The sequence below is a fragment of the Pogona vitticeps genome, chromosome 2, assembly GCF_051106095.1.
Source record: "Pogona vitticeps strain Pit_001003342236 chromosome 2, PviZW2.1, whole genome shotgun sequence".
NCBI lineage: Eukaryota > Metazoa > Chordata > Lepidosauria > Squamata > Agamidae > Pogona > Pogona vitticeps.
The window spans coordinates 259360507-259381586 of record NC_135784.1 but is presented as its reverse complement, the minus strand read 5'-3'; the positions used below and the strand labels follow the sequence as shown (position 1 = coordinate 259381586).

Genomic DNA, 21080 nt, shown 5'->3' with positions numbered 1-21080 from the left:
TTAATTAAAACACTTGACTCCACTTAAGACTGCAATATTCAACCCCTCCAGTACTTTGCCTACCTATTGCTAGAAATGCAATTTTCTTTTACAGTTTATGGTGGAGATTTTGCCCTGTGTTTCTGCATTGCAGCTCATTTTATTTTTAATGTCCATTCTTTGTGAAAACTGGCACTTTTAAAAATAAGCTCTGTGTTCAGGGAAAACATCTCTCTTGACAAGCTATTGTTCATTAGAAGCTAAACTCTTCCTACCAGTTTGCCTGAAGGGATTGGGAAACAGTTGAACATTAACAAGATGTGAATTTTATTCATTCTTTTTTGTGCCTCCCAACGTGCAAGCTCTTACAGTGAACAAATAAAATCATGGTATTATCTGCTTATGTGTCTTTAGAAATAATAAACAGCCTGATACAGACTTCTGTCAAAAACTGGGTACATACAGTGGATTGGTTCTCTTCACCCCTTCTTTATCCTTAGTGTGCTGAATCTAAGCAGTGAAACATTGCATATAAACATGTTTTGTGTTAATTCCTGCTTCATTGAAGTCACTGAAACAGTGCAACTCACTGCGTTAGTAAAATCTGTTAACCAATCCATGCTGTTGTTCACAGTTCCTATACATTTGAATCTTCACAGTATTTCTGTTTTTTGAGGAATTCTGTTCAGTGAGGTTGTACCCCCACAAAACCTGGCTAACTTCCTTTCTCGTCTTTAGCAGGCTTAGAAATGAGTGTAGTAATTAGAGGGTTGCAGTGCTCCATTTAATTAAACCTCTGATCCTCTCTGGGAGCGTTTCAGAAGCTCTCTAGAGACACTGTGCCTCCCTTAGGTAATAGACTGCCATGCAGTTTTCCAAATCCCCAATGGCGAAGTTTGCATCTTTTCCCAAGGGAAGAAGCAGAGTAGGATCTGGCAAGTTTTAATTGAAGATATTTTTTTTTACCTCCAATCAGAGATATGTTTCAGGTTGTGACAGCATAAGCCTTTTGGCATCCCTAACCTTTTCAAAGCTTGTTCCTTGAAGAGCCTGTCAGGGACGTGGATATCTTTCAACTGCCTTAATGTAAACCATTTAAAAATGTAATCGCTGAGTTTTCTACATGAAAAACAATACATGGAATACTTTCCACATCTTTTGTTCTTTCAAAAGTGCCTTAAAAATATTAATAATTTCTGAAAACAGCACTTAAGGGGAAAAAATCTGTCTCCATGTTCTTTGCTTTTGTGGTGTATAATGAGATACCATTTCCTATATCTTGTTCTTGTTTGTTTGTGTTCCTCCTCCATGCTTTGTTCACTTTGCTTCTATAAAAACTGATTGACTTTGTAGGCTAACTCAGAGTAATCCTTTGTAAGAGTGATGACATATTGCAGTGTCTGTATATACAGTAGTTAAAATTGTGTTCCCAACTACATTCAGAGTTCTAGACAACTTACTTGTATTCCATGCTTTCTCTAATACAGTTCAAAGCAGATAATAAATTAAATAAACACAGTAACCAAAATTATACAGAATAATTGCATTCATTAGAGTACATTGGCTGAAACTACAGTTGGCCCATTGTTGCAACTAGAGCTAGCCCGTTGAATCAGTAGGGATTGTGTGACTCAGCTCTTCCATGAGTTTGATAGATTCAGTGACCCTGCTCTAGTTCTGGTTTACTACTGGATTTTATTGAACATGTGTGGTATTTACTGTAATACAGATTGTATTATGTGGTCAAATATATTATGGTTCCTCGTCATCCCTTTCTTAGGTACATTGATTGTTGACACTGACACATAACATTCATATCACATAAGAAACAAAACAAAACAGAAGCAAAAACTACAAAAATTAAAAATAAAGAAGGAAAAACCCTTGCATCACCTGAAAGACTAACAGCTATAAAATATAAATATGCAAGTAGTCTTTAAGATGTCACAACAATTTTTCTTCTTTATTTGTTATTTTTTGTTTCTGCTTCAGCTTTGTTTCTTGTCTGATATTCTTGCACAAACTAACATGGCTGCTTCTTTGAAAACAGAATATTCAGCTGCTGTTTTACCTGTCCCCCATGATTTAAACCCTTAAGGTTAAAAAAAAAAAATCCAGATTTTGACCTTTTGGCAGCTAGGAGTCACTTTCTGCTTTCCAGAATGCAGCCTTGAAAAGGACGCCTGAGCTAGCAGAGACAATGAGGAGGAGTTGGACTTGAGAGTAAATGAAAGAAAGCAGAGTGTTTCTAGGGAGAATTAGCCAAAACTAAAGTGGAGCTTGGTGAGACAGCGCTGTAAGCTGTTATTGGGGTCTTTGATGTGGGCATTTGGCTGCTCGTGCTGTTCACTTGCATGTTTGTAAATAATGCACTGCTGTAAACACCATAACTCTCCAGTGCTTTTCCATCAAAAGTAAATTAAACCTAATGCCATACTGAGTTGGAACCAATCTAAGCTTCCTGTGCATGAGAAAACTTCTCACATCAGCAAGAAATGTTTGATTTAGCTGATCTCTTCCGCTGGATTCAACCATCCTGGATTCAACCATCCTTTTGCTGTCCTCTGTTCTTTCCAAATCTGCATACAGAATGTGCGGCTAAGGGATGTAACAGAACAGTGGTGAACGTAGCCCTTGGGGCTGTAGAGAAATGGGAAAAATGATTGTGAGAGGGCATTCTACTTGGGAACATTCACGGGGCCAAAATAAAATTCTGGACTCACTCATTCTTCCTGGAACATCTTGCCACTCTAAAGTTGGAAAGTCACAGTAATAATAATAATGATGGGGGGGGGGGAAGAGGTATGTAAAAGTTAGAAAGCTGTTACTTTGAAGTGACCTATGCTTTGTAATTTGTAAAGAGATAGTACTAGGGCAGGTGCCTAAGTAAAAGTGATAAAATTGAGCTGTTATTTGTTTTTCTAATGGGAAGATGTCCAAACTGATAAGAATATTAAGGATGCGGGGGACTTGGTTTCAGCATGTTTTTACAACAACTTTCCAATGTTCGCAAATTTCTTCCTATTGAGAATGGAAAAAACTTGGGAGTAAAAATAATTTGAAATATGAGATAAACCAAAACTGACATATTTATCCATCCAGGCTCAGAGTTTGGAGTGCTTAACTCTTAAAAGTCTGAATGTCAATCATTGTGTATACAATCATGTTGGAGCTGAAATTGGGTTGTCATCTCCTCCCCCCCCCCAAGGTTTCTCATCTGTTCTACAGCATGCCAGACAGGTATGACATAGGCCTCTCCATGTTGGGAATAGCTGCAGTTGCTGAATTTAGGTAATGCAGATGGGTTAAAAAAATCAGTTTATTGCTCAAGAATTTGCAAAAATGTGCAGAAAATAATCAGAAATAGGCCATGTGGTGTCCTCTCCCCCCAAAAAACAATGTCAGTACAGAAGCAGGAGATACCCTTATTGGACTACTGAAAAGATCAAGTAGATGGTGAACCTTTGATGGTTATATATCCATCTTCCTCAGGCAGTTTTCAAAAGTTTCTTGGCATGATGGTTGTTCATGCCAGGCAAGCATTTTTGAGCAGCATGCAGACAGCTGGTGGGGTGGGAATGGAAACTCCTTCAAGTAGTATCTTAGAATTTATGTCCATCTTTGCTTTTCCCTCCCTCCACCATAGCCTTCTTTTGATGCTCCGGGCTTCTGTTTGGCTTGGAGGGGAAGGCAACAGCCACATGGCAGTTTTCCTTCAGAGAAGTGGGATTAATATTTAGTTTAATCACTAGGGAATACTTAGAAATTTTAGAAATTCAGTCAGACTACTTGGTGGATGTTTTCTGTAGTGCTGCTTAGCTGGTGTCAAAAGCCCACATTGTTTCTGTCCTAATCAGCCGGCCATTGAAGGAATATCTTACATCGATCAGGAAAAAAATCAGAAATAGGTCATGCTTCCTATCCCCAAAAGACAAAAGTTCATAAATTTGCAGATCACATATTTGGGATGGGAGGAACCTTCCTTTCTAAAGATATTTTTAAGTATTTGAATATGGCCGAAAGTGAAATAGATAATAGATGCAAATGACACCCTTCAAGTTTCCATGTAGGATGTCTTACAGCAATTAACACCAGTCACTGCTAGCAGTACTGAACTAGGTGGAATAACGGGTTGTTTCTGTGTTTTCTAATCATTGTGCATGGCTAAAACAGCTTAATACATATTTCCCAAATAATTGTTATATTCATAATTTTTAAGTTGTCTGGGCATTGGTCTTGCCTGGTTTTCACCATATGCTGAAAATAACACATTCCTTTTTGAAGCACAAAGAAGATTTGTGCATAGGAGGCGTGATAGTCAGGATTGTGCATAAATAGGCTTCTACAGTAGAACTTTGCAATATGCCATCACCTTTTGACAGAATAGTATCTAAGACAATTTTAGGATGTTGCATATTGATTAGAACACGAACGAGGAGGTAGTTGTAACCTCAAACTGGTTGAAAAGCAAAGCTGAGAATACACTACCTCCTGTTCAGTCAGGCATCACTAATGAGTGATGAATGGAAATACCATCCTTGTCATGTCTCATTGTCCATCTGTCTCTTTTTCCTAGGAGGTGATTTTCTCTCCTTTCTAAGAAAGAAGAAGGATGAGCTAAAAATCAAACAGTTAGTGAAATTTGCATTAGATGTTGCTGCTGGAATGGCATATCTTGAATCCAAAAACTGTATACACAGGTAAGGTAAATTCATATATTCTGTGCTGTAGATTTGGACATTTAAACATCAGAAAAAAGGAAATGGCTGAAAATAAAGCTGGCTTCACATCTTTTTTACTGTCATGTTTTCTTAAAATAAATAGCATCTTGTTTGTGCTCCAGCAGTGCTCTGGCCAGTGGATAGGACTCCATTCACTTCTACGGCAGGAGATAGTAGAAGTGAGTGACAATAACTGACAAATAGACCAGAGTGTTTGAGGGAGAGAGCAGAAGAAACCAAGCTATTTAATGTGGCTTTCACTATAGCCAGTGCTTACAGTCAGTATGGGCTTTCTCTTGCCATAAGACTCTTCTTTTCAAGAGACTGTGGAAATTTGCAATTTCAAAGTGATGTTTATTCCTCTACCTCAGTGGTTCCCAACCTGGGTAACCCAGGACTCCACTTCCCAGAAGCCTTCAGCACCAGCTGTGCTGACCAGGGTTTCTAGGAGTTGCAGTCCAAGAATATCTGAGTTAACCAAGGTTGGTTACCACTGATCTAGCTGATGTCAAAACTGGATGTGGATGTTCTTTCAGTTCAGTGGGCCCAGGCCGCTCAGAGATTTCCCCTCTAAATTGTGAATTTTAGATTTATTTATTTATCTCATCCTACATTTTTTCATATGATGTTTAACATATTTTATATATATTAAAGAATTTCAAAATCGATAATCGTCTCATCCATATATAATTCTGGTCAAATGTTTATTGTTGCCTGAATCAGCTTGGCTTACTCTTGGACTCGCACCCTCCCCCGACCCTCAAAGTTAATGTGTTTAAATAGACCACAGCTAGGCCTGATTCAGAGGCTTTGATCAGAGGTAAGAGTAAATTGCTGTTAGTTAAAAATTGAAACCAACACTTCTGATTTCTTCCTCATATCGATGGCAAGTCCAAGGCTTGTTCATATAACTCTAAATTACAATTTTACATTATATCTCTGTAAGCCCCATCAGGCCTACCAGGGCCAATGGGTGGCCTCTCTTCCATCCCAGACCCACATACTCAACACCAGCTGGTTCAAACAAAGAGGGTTCTTCGTAGTGGCCTCTGTGAATGCACACAAATGGGTTTTACTCTGCGCCTGCGCAGGATGTTCAGAAGATTCTAGAGCTTAGAAAAAAGAAACAGTTTAGTTCCCCCCCCCCCCGGGCACAAGCTCCACCTCCTCAACCTTCCTTTCAGTTCCTTTTTTTCCTGCCATTGGCTTAGGACATGAGGAACAGTAGAGCGTTAAGGAAAGTAAATTCAGCTTTGGTAGAGATTCTACCGCGTTTCATTTTTCCCCCTAATCATTTAATTTGTTGATTATTTTATTCTTATTATTCTTTCGTAGCGATAGATATCTGTTTTGACCTTTTTCGCTACCCTGCTTTTGATGATGTTCCTCCCAGTAGTTTGGTGTGGTAGTAGCCTCAGATATTGTTGCTTCTCCCTGTTTCCCTGGGGTACTGTCACTTGTACCTAGACCCTGGTCGAGGAGGGTCTTCCTTTATAATACAGTCCCATTCACCCTCCAGCTCTGGATCATCTTCTTTGTCTTCCTCCATATTATAGGCTTTACCTAATTCTTCCTGGGCATTTCCTCAGGCTTAGTCATCTTCCCACTCCGAGGAGATTTTCTCTGCTGTCTCCTTCTCCCCTTCTATCCTGCCTTCCACCACCTCTAGGGCGCCCTTTATATCACCCACCTCCAAGTTAGACTCCTTCTTCTCTAAGAAGAAGGAGTCTTCTCCTCACCTTCACCACTGCCAATACCAGCTGGCAGTTCCTTCTTAGTTTCTCCTGGCCATGTTTCTGTCTAAGTTTGGCTATCCCTGGCTTTTCCATCTCTAGACTCCATGGCCATTGGAGTTGTGCCACTACTCTTCCTTGGGCCTGGTTTGTGGTTAGATAGCCCACCAAGGATGCCCTGACTGGCATCCACGTAACAATCTCAGTCATGCCAATATTTCTTTGTGCAGATAATGGCCCCATTTGTCATTTCTGTGATTAAAGCAAAAACAAAGGACGCTGCTTATATACCCAGCCCATAGTACTGAAAACACTCTCTGAGTGCTTTAGAATTTAATTATGCAGGCTACACATTGCCTCACTCCTGGCAAGCAATTACAAGAACTCATTTTACTGACCTCAGAAGGCTAGGTCAGCCTAGCGCCAGATACCTGGTATTGAACCCAGGTTGTGAGCAGAGTTGTGACTGCAGTAGTGCAGTTTTGCCACTGCACCATCTGGCTTTGATCAGTGAAAATATAGTTGTCTTTACAGGGATGTTTGCTGACTTGCCTCATAAGGTATATCATTTTCTTACACAGAACACTGATCCATCTAGGTCAATACTGTTCATAGTGACTAGCTGTGTCTCTCTGTGGTTTCAGGCTGGAGTCTTCCCTAGCAATGCCTGAGGAATGCCAGGGATCACATCTAACTAAACAGCACGGGCTAACTAAAGTTCTCTAAAATATTTTTCTGAAAGATCATTTATTTATGTTCTTTTATGTGCATAAATGATGCTGGAGTGGGGCTTCCCTTAAATCGTTCTCTGAACCTTATGGTGCATTTCATAGTGCAGTGTGTGAAAGGGCAATATCTGTGCATTTACAGCTACAGATACCTGGATCATTCATCTGTTAATATGTGTATATGTCTCACATTGTGTTGTATTTGTGGCACTGCAGATCAGAAAGGTTTCTTTGTTGGAATATATATAACATACATTTTTTTGCATGAAAAATGCCAGACTCCTATCATGACGGAGGGAAAACGTATTTGCATAATTAACTGAAAGAAGAGAGTTTTGAATATCTCTTTTTTAAAAGCTTGAAATACAGATTTTCACGTTCGCTGACAGTTTGGAATATCTTCATGCAGTTGTCAAAGAGGTAGCCATGTTAGTATGTTTCACCATGTATAAGAAAAGCAGAAGTGTTACAGCACTATAAAGATTAGCATTTATTTCACTGTCAACTTCTGTGGATCGCAACCCATTTTTTTCAGATGTAGCTACCGGTGCAGTTAAAATGTGAAATATATAAAGAGGCATCAGCACAGCTTGGGATGTTAGACTGAAAAAATAATTCAGTCTCTGGAAAAATAAATGATTTTTTACCATTAATTATGGAAAGATAAACATCTTTTATTCATTAATTGTTCATTTTGTAAGAAACTGGAATTTATAACAAATACCATTTTTGGTTGTTAGCATTGCACATTTTGTTACTGGCTCCTTTAAAGGGCACTTTTTAGATCCACTAGACTACAAAACATGTAAAACTGATTCCTGGAAGAGGATGGTGTTTATTGTGCACCACATCTGGAAACTGTTCAGTTGAGGATTGCTTTGAGTTCTGTTTTATTAAGATTATTTATAGAGAGGTTAATTGGCTAACTTGTAAGTAATCAAGTAAATCTAAACAGTTATTGTTTCCAAGTTCCAGGCATCGATATTAGAAAATCTCCCTATCTTTAGAGTGCAAATTAGTTATTCAGATACTCTAATCCCACTTGGCAATTACATAGGTAACGTAGAAGGTAATGCTCAAACTGCAGATGTTTCCTAAAGCCTCAGGATTCTCTTCCCTAGCCCAGTTTTGCTCAAAGCCCACCTCCAGAACCATCCACACGTGCCTTCAGGACATACGTGGCATTGAGCATTGAGCCAGAGCACATAGAAGGTTCCTCAGAGCTGTTAGGAACTTTTTACTTGAGCTATTCATTTTCAAGCTGTCTCCTGTGCTTTGAAGCATTTTAAATAGTGCTCTTTTCACAGCAGTGTCATCCACTGAGGGTCATACACAGGTGAATATTATCCTGTTTTGTTTCATTTGTTATGGATCCATAGTTCTTTATCGCACTGACATTGCAATATTGTCAGCTTTTATTTCTTAAAAGAAAGAGCAATGCTTATAACAAGTTACCAAGCAGGATTAATTTTTTAGTATTATTCTGGAGAAAGAGAAAAATTGTTGTGCTTTTCAATATGTTAAACATTTCATTTCATCTCTGTATCATTCCCTCCTCTCTCCTCTGCTACTTCAAATGTTTGCTCTCTCCTTATTTATGTAAATATTATGAGAGTTTTTATGTTAATACAATTCCAATAGTGCTTAGTTCCCCACCATTTGAGACAGTAAGGGTGCAGAATAGCATGTGATCATTAATGAGTAATTTTTAATTCTCTCTAGAGTGAAATTTTCTGTTCTTTGCCCTTCCATCTCGTTCCTTCTTCCTTGAATATGAGAAATCATTTCTTATATAAATTGCATTAAGAGGCAAATATGCTATTATAGGTTCCATTTGAGTCATTAAAAAACTCTTTGACTGCAGAAGGCCATAATGCAGATGCCTGGCTGAATAAATATATCTTATGAAAGTTTTACTTTGTGTGATTCATTATGTAACAGTATGAATCATTACATCCTTTTATTTTCTAAATAATCTAGTTATATAAAAATAAAAAGTGTTATTTTAAAGTGTTATTATAGAAGTCAAATTGTTCAACTGAATTTGGAGAAACTAAAGTGACAAAAAAGAAACAAACTCCTGTTTGTTCTTGAACATAATTCCGGTCCTCTCTGGAGTTGAAAAGAGCAGACCCACACCGTTGGTGACTGTCTCACTTTTGCCATGGAACAGCTGTGGGCATGAAGATATACTGGGTGAGAGCTAGACAAGGCCAGGTCATGCCACATTCAGTGCACTTTATCATGTATCATCCCCACTTGACATCAGCAATGTTGTCCATTATTTATTTATCTGTATCTTGCCGTTCTAGCATACACAAATACAACAATAATGAAACTTGACTTCAAAGCAATCATCTTGGTTAAAACAAAACATAAAAGAGAGCATTTTGTAGACAGTGGTCAATATCCTCTTGAGCTTCTTTGGAATGGAAGGGCCTCCCAAGCCTAGTAATATGGGGTCACACCATTTGTGTAAGTGTTGTCTTGTAACAGAGGGTGGTTTTTCTTCAGCAAGGTCACTTGTTCAACAACACTCGTGGAAGTGGCACAGTCCCATTTTGCTGTGGAGCTTGGACTATCCACTTAGTGGAAGCTAATTAAGATATTGGACATAATTAAAATCACAATAATAAAAAATATTGTGAGTACTCTGACAGACCCTCTCTAGTGGAAGAATAGCTTTCATGTCTAAGGCCTATCTGAAGAAACTGTCTTTGCCTGCTGGTGGAAGAAAAAGAAAGAGAGAGCAAACCTAGCTTCTTATGGTGGGGAATCTAGGAACAGCCACAAGTTGTGCCTCAGTTGTGCCTCTCCGAAACATGCAGAACTAAGAAGAGGGTCCTTTAGAACAGTGGCCCACAACTTTGTTTGGGACCACGAACCGGTTGGGGGTGTGGGCTCTACTCACGGGTGGGCACATCACGTTCACGGGTGGGCGTGTTGCACTAATGAAGGGGCATGTTGCGCTTGTGGATGAGCATGTCACGCTCCTCTGCAAGTGCGTCATGCCCACCGTGCATGCATGTGGGGGGCAGAGATCCGTGTCCGCAGCCCAGTTCAAGGAAGCCCACGGACTGGCACTGGGCTGTGTACCGGGGGTTGGGGATCTCTGCTTTAGAACATGATAAGGAACACGAATAGTGACTTATGAATTGGCAGTAATTCACCCCTGTGATCTATGTCATTGCTTTTCTTCTGCTTCTGCTTCTTTCATCCATTGACATCCTGTGTTGAATGTAGGATTCAGTTTCTTTTGCACTATTCTAACCACACCAGTCCTGTGATTTTATAAAATCATCCATCCACCTAGTTTGCAGTCTTCCTATCCTCCAACTTCTGATTCAAGATCACAATTGATTTCTTTATTCTATTGCCCATCTAATTTTCTCATAGTGTGGCTCTCACCTATCTCCATTTTAATGATGCCATTTGTTCTTTTACATCTATTATTTTTACATCTTTTATTCTTTAAAATTAAGATCAGTTTGTAATCAGTGTATGTTGCCAGTAGCTGACCTATGCTGCATAGTCCTGGATCCTAATAAAATCCTTAATGAGAAGCAGACAGAGCAATAGAAAGACAGATGCTAAATACCATATTAATAAACAAAATAAGAAATCAGGTTATTCAGCAAAGGTCATTGCACTTACAGTGGTGTAAATAGTCAATAGGATTCTAACTAATAAGATTCTGGCCAAGATAAATAGCTTCCTGTGTTCTTGTTGTGTAGATATTATATTCAATATAATATTTTAACAATATTACTAGTACAGTAATAATATTCATATGAGCATTGTAAGTGGTGGGACTGGCAGCAGCAGCAGTTATTTTCAGACGTTAAAGACCCCCCCACACACACACACACACAAACATCTCAAGGATCCCAAAGGCTTCCCCAAGTTGAAATAGATCTCTATGAAGCCTCAGAACCTGAGAGGGAGTGCAGATAGGAAAGTTTAAATTAAAGATTAAAATCTGTACTTGATGACATCATCAGCTGTTATGAGTGCAGTTGCAGGAATAATAATAATAATAATAATAATAATAATAATAATAATAATAATAATAATAATAATAATAATAATAATAATAATAATAATAATAATAATAATAATAATAATAATAATAATAATAATAATAATAATAATAATAATAATAATAATAATAGCAGTCTTAGAACTGCAGATCTGGAAGGACCTAATGGATTGTTGAGGCCTGCGCCTGTCAGGAAGGCACAGTGGGGAACCAGACTCCAAACCTCTGGCTCTGCAGCTAGATACTTAAACCACTGAGCCACTGTCTGTACAATAAATTCTCTTTGATTAAAAATTAATTGGTCTAAATTACTAAAGGAGAGGATTATCAAAAGATTTGAATAATACAGTTAAAGTTGCCACTGAATGCTAAAAAAATAAGTAAATAAGTAAATCTTATTCCTGGTGCAATGCTCACATGAGCTTTCTAAGAATGTTATTTCAGTATTTTCAGTATTGGTTTTATTCAACCAATACAGAGCCATGTTCCACCAACACAAGATTTTATAGTGAGTCTTGTATATTGATACAAGATAGCAAAGCCCTGTATTACACGTTTTTGTGGAACTTGGTCTGTCATGCTGACAATTTTTTCCTCTTGAACCTTCTTTCGGTTTACCTAAGCATACCAATAATGCATGAGCTCTGGACTGTATTTCTTTTAAAAGCTAGTTTTTGGTAGAGTAGATTCTCAAAAGGAATGGAAGTTTCAGATATTCTACATAATTTGCTTTGAGCTGTAGAACTTTTGGTCTGATGTTATTTTATCCAAAATGGAGTAATTCCATCATGAAAAAATCCCATAGTTTGTACTACTAATTTCATCCTCATGCCTACACATTTTCTCCTCTCTCTATATTATTGTTTCTCCACCAGTCTTTAAATCTTAATAAAAATAAAATGTGTCATGAGGGATCTATTAAGTGATAAAATCTAGATGATCCCAAGATACCATTTAGGATCTTACAGCAATAGTTTGGACAGTCTACATCTGTCATTAACTCTTCTTCTGCTATATTGTGGGAGTAGTCATAACAGGTTTTTCACTACAATACTCATTTGTCTGAACTATAACACCCAAATATTTGTATTGTTGTACCTGTTCATTGCGGACTTGATTTAAATACCAGGTATGCCTCTTTGGTCTATTAGCAAATGATATGATCTTTGTTTTATCACAATTTATCTCCTATCAGTTTTGTTGGCAATTTTTTAATAAACATTTTATTAATTTTATCAACTACAAACAAATATGCAATATAAAATAAAATAGAAAAAAAGAAAAAGAAATGAGAACAAAAAGAAGGAAAAGAAAAAAAAACCAAACCCTCCCCCCCTTTGAGGACAGAGATTCAGATCTCATTGCATCTCAAATTTCCCGAGTTTCTGGAGAGAATTGAAAGCGAAAGAGGAAAAACAAAGCCCATCAATCATTTTGCCCTATCCTCAGATCTGTCCCTGGGCCCAAACATATATTAAGTTCCAACTTTGTTTTGCATAGTCTCTTGGTTGTTCTTGTAGTGCTTCTGAAAGTGTGTCTAGTTCTGTAATGTCCAACAGCTTCTTCAGGAACTCCTCCATTGTAGGTATGTCTTCACTTTTCCATTTTTGGGCCCAGAGTAACCTAGCCACGATAAATATATACATCAAACTATATTTAATTTTCTTGTCAGTAATTCTGGCATAATATTTAATAGTGCTATTTCAGGTTTGAAATTTAATTTATTTTTAGTGATTCCTTTTATTATTTCCCACAGCTGTAACCAATAACCCCTGGCTTTTTCACATGTCCACCACATATGATAATAAGTTCCTACTTTTTTTTTTACATTTCCAACAGATATTGCTGCTACCTTCTGACATTTTTGCCAGTTTTGCAGGAGTGTAGTGCCATCTGTGAAACATTTTGAGGATATTTTCTCTTAGAATTACTGGCTTAATCATTTTATAACAATCTTTCAACATCATTATCCAGTGATCAATATCAATATTATAACCAAAATTACTTGCCCATTTTATCATCGTCTCCTTTACCCCCTCATCCTCCAGTCCATATTCCAGTAAGTATGTATACATTTTCTTTATTATTTTCTCATCAGTGTGAATCCACAGTTTGTCTACCTAGACTTCACCCTCAAAAAAGCCCATATTTTTATCTTTTCTATACCTTGATTCTAGTTTATTCAATGACCACCAATCTGTTGCCACCCATAGTTCCTCTAATTCTTGCTTTCTTTTTATATTTTGTTCTCTCTTAAGTAAGTCTTTATAAGTTAACATCATCCCTTTCTGATTCAGCACTTTCAACGTAAAGGCTTCTATAGGAGCTACCCATAATGGAATTTTCTTGTAGGTTTTGTGCTTGAAATTTATGCCACACTAGACCCAATGCTTTCCTTACAATATGTTCCGTAAAATGTGATTGTTCCTTATATTTCCCATACCACACATATGTGTGCCAGCCCATACTTAAGTCATACTTAAGTTTTGTTGCCAATATTTAGAAAGTGTCTGCATCATTCTCAAAAGTCCTGTCAGTGTCCTTGAGAGAAGCACGGCATCATCCACATACAATAGTATAGCAATGTGTTTGCTTGCCAGTTTAGGAGGATGATGTTCCAGAAGATTTAACTGAGTTGCTAGGTCATTTATATAAAGGTTGAATAACAGGGGAGCCAGTATACATCCCTGTCTTACAATTTTCTCAGTCGTAATAGGAGCTGTAAGATGGCCTTGAGAGTTGGTTTTAACTCGTATTGTTGTATTTTTACGTAGAGCTCTAATCAAAAGTAAGAGGCATTTGTCAATAGTAGAACCTCTTAATTTAGCCCATAGAGTATTCCTTGAGATTGAATCAAAGGTGACCCTAAAGTCAATAAAAGCAGTATAAAAATAGAGTTCTCTATTTTATAAGAGTTTTATATATATATATATATACTGTATATTTTAAATTCTAGCCATTTTGGAACTTGTTATATATGGTTATGAAGATGCTGTTTTGTTGACTTGTCATTGGTTTTGTGTATTGACTCAATGTTTCAGTGGCCTTTGGCTAAAATTTGAATAAATTCACTACAATACTCTTCTGCAATAGATAAAAGCATGTCCTTTTGTATGTTTTTCCATTTGGCAATGGCTTTTAAACAAGTTACATGATATTTTATTGAATTAGGAATCGTTTATCTTTACAGGGGTTTCCATTGTTAGCATGGATACTCCTGATTTCTCAAATAATATTTTATTATGTATTTGGACAGTCTTGTAGAACTGACATAAGAATACTAATTAAAACTTACTTAAAGATTAATAAGATTTTGAGAACCAAGCCCAGAACATTTTGCTGACATAGTACTCCCCTACTTATCCACACTAGAAAGTTGAATTTTACCTTAACTTTAGCAATGGGACAGTGTCCTCAGTTTCTCTGAGGTAGCAGATTTAGTTTATGGGGAATGAGAAATGCAAAGTTATGTACTTAGCTCTAGCCTCCAACAGTGGGGAACCATCAGGTGGTATAACTGAGTGCCTGGTACTGCTGCGCCTCCACATCTTCCATCTGAAGCAATTGTGTCACTTCGCCCAATGGTAGGACTTGTCTTGGTTCTAAGAGTAATATTAATTTTTAATATCACTATGTGCCCTAGTCAAAACATACCTAATTTCTACCAAGTTTTAACATTTTATCAATGGATTTCATCAGTGGTACATTGTTAAGATCAAAAATTTATTGAAAATTCATAGATTCTGTAGTCAAATATTAGGATCCCATTATGTATGAGTAGGAGTAATCTTGGAACCTGCACATCTACTGTACTAGTAACTTTGGTTTTCCCAGGGTAAGGTTCATCCATGGCACTCCTGTGTGTGCTGAACCCTGCAGTTTCCCCAGATGCAGGAAATGCAGCTGCATAATTTGTTGTAATCTGCTATCCTCATGGCAATCAAGATCATTCCCTCTGTTAAGTAAAACTCAGCTGCTTTTGAATTTGGAGGCCAAGATGTTGCCTGCCTGTGAATTTTTGACTGCTTTATAAGAGGTAGAAATGACAATAGATGGCTCATTTGTTTTTCTCATCCCCATCATTTACCTCTTTTCCCAACCTACTTAAGACATAAACTCTATTAGACATTCTTCTGTTACCATGTGATTTTCACTGTGACATCTTTCATCATGAAATTAAGTGGAATCTCAATTTTTTGTCTCCTTGAAGTATAATGCTATTCACCTTAGTCATTCCCGAAAACTATTTATTCTCTTGCTTGGAAGAACCATTCTGGCCATCAGAAATTGTCCAAAGTACAGTTTATGTTCCGACTTAAGTAGATCTATAGGATGATGCTGCCAGAGAGGAGGACAATATAGAATTGATTAGACATAAATACATCTTTCAAACTAGTTTGTTTTAAATGCTTGGTATTTATGCCTTTTATAAATAACTGAGTCAGTGTGCATTCTGTATTCATGACAAGGTCCTTGATTGTTGGCTGGCACTATATTTCAAGATAATTGTTGCTGGTGCAGTATGATAACTTATACTGTACACAAAATAATTACACCGCATTTTGCCTTTAGGATGATACCTTCTTACAATAAATACAAACGCATAGTTCAGGTGAAGGTAAATGCTTGCCTAAGCATATTATTTCCCTTTATTCCTGTTCAAAATGTTTATCAGAAAGAGACTGAAGTAGGGCTAAAAAAAAGACATATAATCGTGTTTTAAAGGTCAGAGAACAGGAATTGGATAGAATCTCTAGGTATGTGATAAAAGATTTACTTGCTTTGCGTTATTATAAATGTCACAGCTAATGGAAGAGAATGTTTTATGAGACATTTTTGTCCAGACATTTTGATTATTTTTAAATAGCCTAACTTAATATATTATGTTTCATCTTAGAAAAAGTGTACATAACATTCAGTAGCATATTTTTCTTGCAAGGTATGTGAAGCATTGAAACATTAATGATATGATTATACCACTTGTGTGTGCTGTCAAGTTGGAACCAACTTACAGTGACCTTGAAAGAAGTATTTCCAGGTAGGTGAAGTGTTAAGGAGTAGTTTTACGAGTGCTGGTGAGTTTCCAGGGCTAAGTAAGGGTTCAAAACAAGGTCTCCTGTGTCCTAATCCATCACTCTATCCATGCCAGACTTAGTATCTTCAGTGTGTACCACTTGCCTCCTCGTTGTTGCCACCTTTTACCCCAAAAGTTTACCCTGCTGCACCATAGCTCTTTTATTTTAAAATCGCCTATGGCTTTAATGCCAGGCCTTCTGGTAGTGCACAGTACTAAATGCGAAACCACAAACTCTCTTTTTCCCAGGCAAAATCTGGGATATGGGGCTGAAACTATTTCTGGGCCAGCTGACTGTGGAAACTGGCATGAAGGGAATGTAGGTAAATGGAGTCAGAATCTGAGTAACATCCAACTAAGCATGTATTGTGGTGACCAAGAGCGAGAGAAAATACAAAGACCATTTTTCAGCAGCCAGCCAGATGGAACAATGTTCCCAGCAGCTGCAGTGGTTGCTGCCATTCTGATTCCAGGGCCCATGCCCTGTGCTGCCTTGTCTATATAGCACACATGGATTTTTCCAGGCCTTATATTGGTGCTTTGTGGAAAGCTCGCTGTTAGCCCATACAAAGGGGCACTAAGCAAGAAATGGGCATCCTTGGGCTTTAAAGCTGCCTGTTACACACAGATCAACCTTTCTCTTCTTCCAGTGCTACACACCCTGAGATTTGTCCTCCTACCTAGAGGTCTGGAAGAGTATAGCACTTCCCCAGATTTCCAACCATTGCCCTCAGGCATGGCAGATCTAAGAAATGCAAGGTACTGTATATGAGGCCACTGTTTTATTGTTATCAATCAAACAAGAAGTTTGGCTACCCCAAGGCAGCCCCTAGCCAGGATGTTAGCATAACTAGAACCTAGCACTTACAGGAAGGTTATGTTAGGAAGAAGCTAATAACATGTAGAACACTGTTGCCCTTTGTTGTCATCTACCAGCCTCCCCAGGCTCGTAACTGGTCTGGGTGTTTTTCACCCTGTATGTTCTTTGGTAAATTGGCAATCATAGTTGCTCATGCCCACATGTCTCTTAAAATTGTCACGTCCTCTAAGGAGCCATATATGGAATTTATTATACAGTAATGGTGCATAAGATACCAATACCTCACACTCACGTACAATTGCTGTAAGGAAAGCAAGGAACCACCCTTACCTACAGGACAAATCAAAATGTGTGTCAGTCCTGTCAGCCAGCAGCTCAATTTAAGAGCAAGATCCATAGCATTGTTTCTACTGTGAGCCTCCAGCCTTTAATATTTAGGGGAGTGGGTGGGGAATTGCAACCCATCGCGTGTTCTTTATTTCTGTAAAACCTCTCCTAAAATTTCCACACAGTTCTTCCTCACTCTGTCATGTCCCCCAGCTACATGTGATGCTGGTAAGGGGTGGGTCTTCCTTTCCAAATATCTTTGAAAATTTGGTCCTATTCTCTAAGAAACCGCTGAAAAAAAATCAGTTCTTTCTGTCCCAGAAGCCATTACAGCATGTTTTTTTTCTGGGCACCTTTAGAGATTTATCATTATAAAATAAATTGCTATTTTCTTTGAGTTCTTTTGCCTTGGTATCTTTACATGGAAGCTTATGGATTAAAAAGTCTCCAGTTTGATATTAATCAGTCTTTTTGTTTTTTCCTGTGTAAAACGTCATCAGTACCGATTATTTAAAGTTGGATGAACAATACATTTAAAAATGTACTACAGATAGTTCTCTCACTTTGGCAAGAAGTCAGAGATATTTTTAGTTTAGTTTTTGTAGGTGCATGACAACCACAGCAGAATTTAGCAGTTGTTGATGCACACATTTACACAGTCAGATTAGTTTCTGAGCCACTCAGACATCTTTCTTTCTTCCTGATGGTTTGCCTTCCTTGGAACTCAGAGCAGCATATATAGAATCCTATTATTGTTGGCGTTTCATTTGAAATTTTGCATGCTGTCTGTTGTTTATTTGACTGGGAGGGACTTTTCTGGGCTGAAGTGATTGTCTGTCTATTGAGGACAAACCAATCATTCCTTCCAGCCTTTTATTTCAAAGAGAGACCCACCTCTCTGCTGAGTGTTTCTTACCCTTTCTTTCATCTATTGGTAGCGCTTGTTTTTTTGCTGTTGACCTGTTTGATTGGTTGCGAATATATTTACAGTAAAGAAAGCAGCATGTAGTCTGTACTTTCAAGCAACTGCAAGTAAAGAAGTCTTCTTTCTCCTACAAACATCTTAGAATCAGTTATTGAATTAATGAGTAAAAGGTGAGCTCTGGGGAACTTAAAGATATTCTCTGTGAGTCTCTGCACTTCTGTTGTGTAGCACAAGGAATTCTATCAGAAATTCAAAATTCTGCAATGATTATTTGATCCTTATAGCAACACAGAAGTTTAAAAGATAGTGCCATGGGCTAATGGCTAAGACGACCTTGATGACCTCAGTTCAAGGCCAGCCTTTTGTCTACTACAGTAAACAGCTGACTTACCCTTCGGACATGATTACTGAGCCAGGGCAAAATATATTGGCACAATAGTTCCATTGGTTGTGTCTGCACTGCTATGTAGGCTGCAATACTTGTCCTAGCTTTGGAAATACAGTTCTGATTATGAAGGTAGAAAACTGGGCCCTTCCTTTTTAAGGTTTTTGGTCAGGTACATGTGGGACCAACAACAGAATGTTACATTTTGCAATGTTCATTTTTTAAAAGCCAGCTGGCCATCCATGCTCTTCTCTAGGTATAGATGACTTTTCAAACTAAATGGAGGTGAATGTTATCATTATTCGTTGTTTGTGTTCCCTCTCTAGTCAAACACATTTTGATTCTATCCACTCCAGCAAAAGTATCTCTGAATTGATGTTTTGGTTGTTTGCATTACTTCTGGCAACACATTTCCATTCTTCACTCAATAATTTTTTCCCAGAAAGCTTCCATGAGTGCTTGTCTGAGAATATTTTGTGTCAATGCACTAATCTGCTAAGTGGAATGGAAGCAAAAACATATTGATTATTTTATTGATCCTAGTATTTGATAGTCATTTACAGATGTTCCTCTCCCTGTAACAATAACAAAAGGTTCCAATTTTTCAGCCTGGTTTTTCTTAACACTTGTTTTTTTTAAAATAAAGGAAACGTGCACATTATTTAAGTTAAGGCAGGATTGTCCAAGACTCTGCAAGCAATTTGATAAGTGTCTCTGTATATATATCTGTCTTCACTTATTTTCAAGACAGTTTGTGTGTGTCTTTGATCATGGTGCAAGTTGCCTTCAGTAATGAAGAGGCAATGTTCTTCATTATTATGTCTAGAGATGGGGGTGTTCATGTTCATATATACTAATACCTCCGCACAGGTGGTGATAATGATGGTCCAGCCCCATGGGGCCGGATGGTTCACTCACAATTCTGCCGCCACCATGAGCTCCGCCATCCTTCCCATCACTCCAGAGCTTGTGATCTGTGAGCCACTCTTCGACCTGGCAGAGAGGCTTGTCGTTCCACCTCCTCCCAGGAGTGACAAGCCAATCACGAGCTCTGGAGTGATAGAAAGGATGGCAGAACTTGTGGCAGTGGTGGAATTGTGAGTAGACCATCTGGCCCCATGGGGCTGAACCCTCATTATCACCACCTGTGTGAGGGTATTTGTATATGAATACCCCATCACTAATTATGTGCTATAAGTTGTGCAGTATGTCACTGTGACTGTGAACCTTCACAGTGCTGCTAATATCTGCACCACACCACTAGCAGGATATTCTTAAATACGCTGCTTGTTAGAAATGTGCGTGGCAAACCCTTTTGGTTTTTGTTTCATTTTGAGTTCTTTCAGAGTGGTGGCACTTTCAACGTCAAGTCTTTTGTACACTGGTTCTGTTGTTTAACTTGAAAGGGAATGGCTTTTTCAGATTATTTTGTTTCATTTCCCCCCATTATTGATCTATCTGACACTCATCTAGAAGCTCCAATAAACTCAAAAATTACCCCCCCCCAAAAAAAAACAAAGGCAGGCAACAGAGAAACAGTCTATTTCAAAATCAGACAATAATACAAACCACCATCACCTCCACCTAATGAAATAGTCCCCCCACCAGTATATACTTTTAAGAGAATACATACAGTAAATAAACCAAACAACAATTTGTTTAAAATCAATCAAACAAGCACCCACTCACACAATGGAAAAATAACAAAATAAAACATGCATACAAGCCCCTCTCCCAAAAACCAAGAAAAGCAAGCCAGTAAATAAAGACAAAAAATACAAACAGCTTCCCCCGCAATGAAAGCAAGTAGAATGTGAAGTGATTTTTTTCCTACACCACTTGATCTATCTTCTCTTTTATGATTCTAGCAGGCAGGCGGCCACCATAAAAAAATTATCTCCAAAGGCGGGGTGGGAGGGGGGAATGAAACAATCTAGCCAAGATGAGACACAGATGTGGGCATACAAGCAGAGCAGCACAAATGGAGAGCATTGGTTAATGTGCACACCCACAAGGAACAAATTAATCGAAGAAAGACACTGCCCCCACCGGGTTCTAATCAATCCAGGCCCTTTTACAGCTTCAGAATTTCTGCTCCCTCCATCCTCTGGATGTTCTGACTGGCTGCTGACAATATTAGATGAAACATTTGCCAGGTGATTTGACAGACAGGGTGTGAAAAACTTACACAAAAAAGAGAAATGCGAAATAACACAAAAAATAGTGTACCTCATGTTTGTTAACACAGAACATTTGTATATAAAAGGCTTTCTTTCAGGAATCACCAAAAGATCATGAAAACAAAAATAACAGCTGTGTGTGTATGTGTCATGGTGAATAGTGGGATTA

At 38.1% G+C, this 21080-nt stretch overlaps 1 protein-coding gene across 4 annotated transcripts in view; it reads left to right on the top strand.

Annotated features, from left to right (window-relative positions):
* Positions 1-21080, top strand: part of FER (FER tyrosine kinase) — a 239676-nt gene that overhangs the window by 160969 nt on the left and 57627 nt on the right. For all 4 annotated transcript variants that reach the window (XM_072992471.2, XM_078386258.1, XM_078386257.1 and 1 more), the window contains one exon: positions 4556-4679. In XM_072992471.2, the coding sequence (XP_072848572.2) occupies positions 4556-4679 (124 nt within the window). The remainder of the gene's footprint in view (positions 1-4555; positions 4680-21080) is intronic.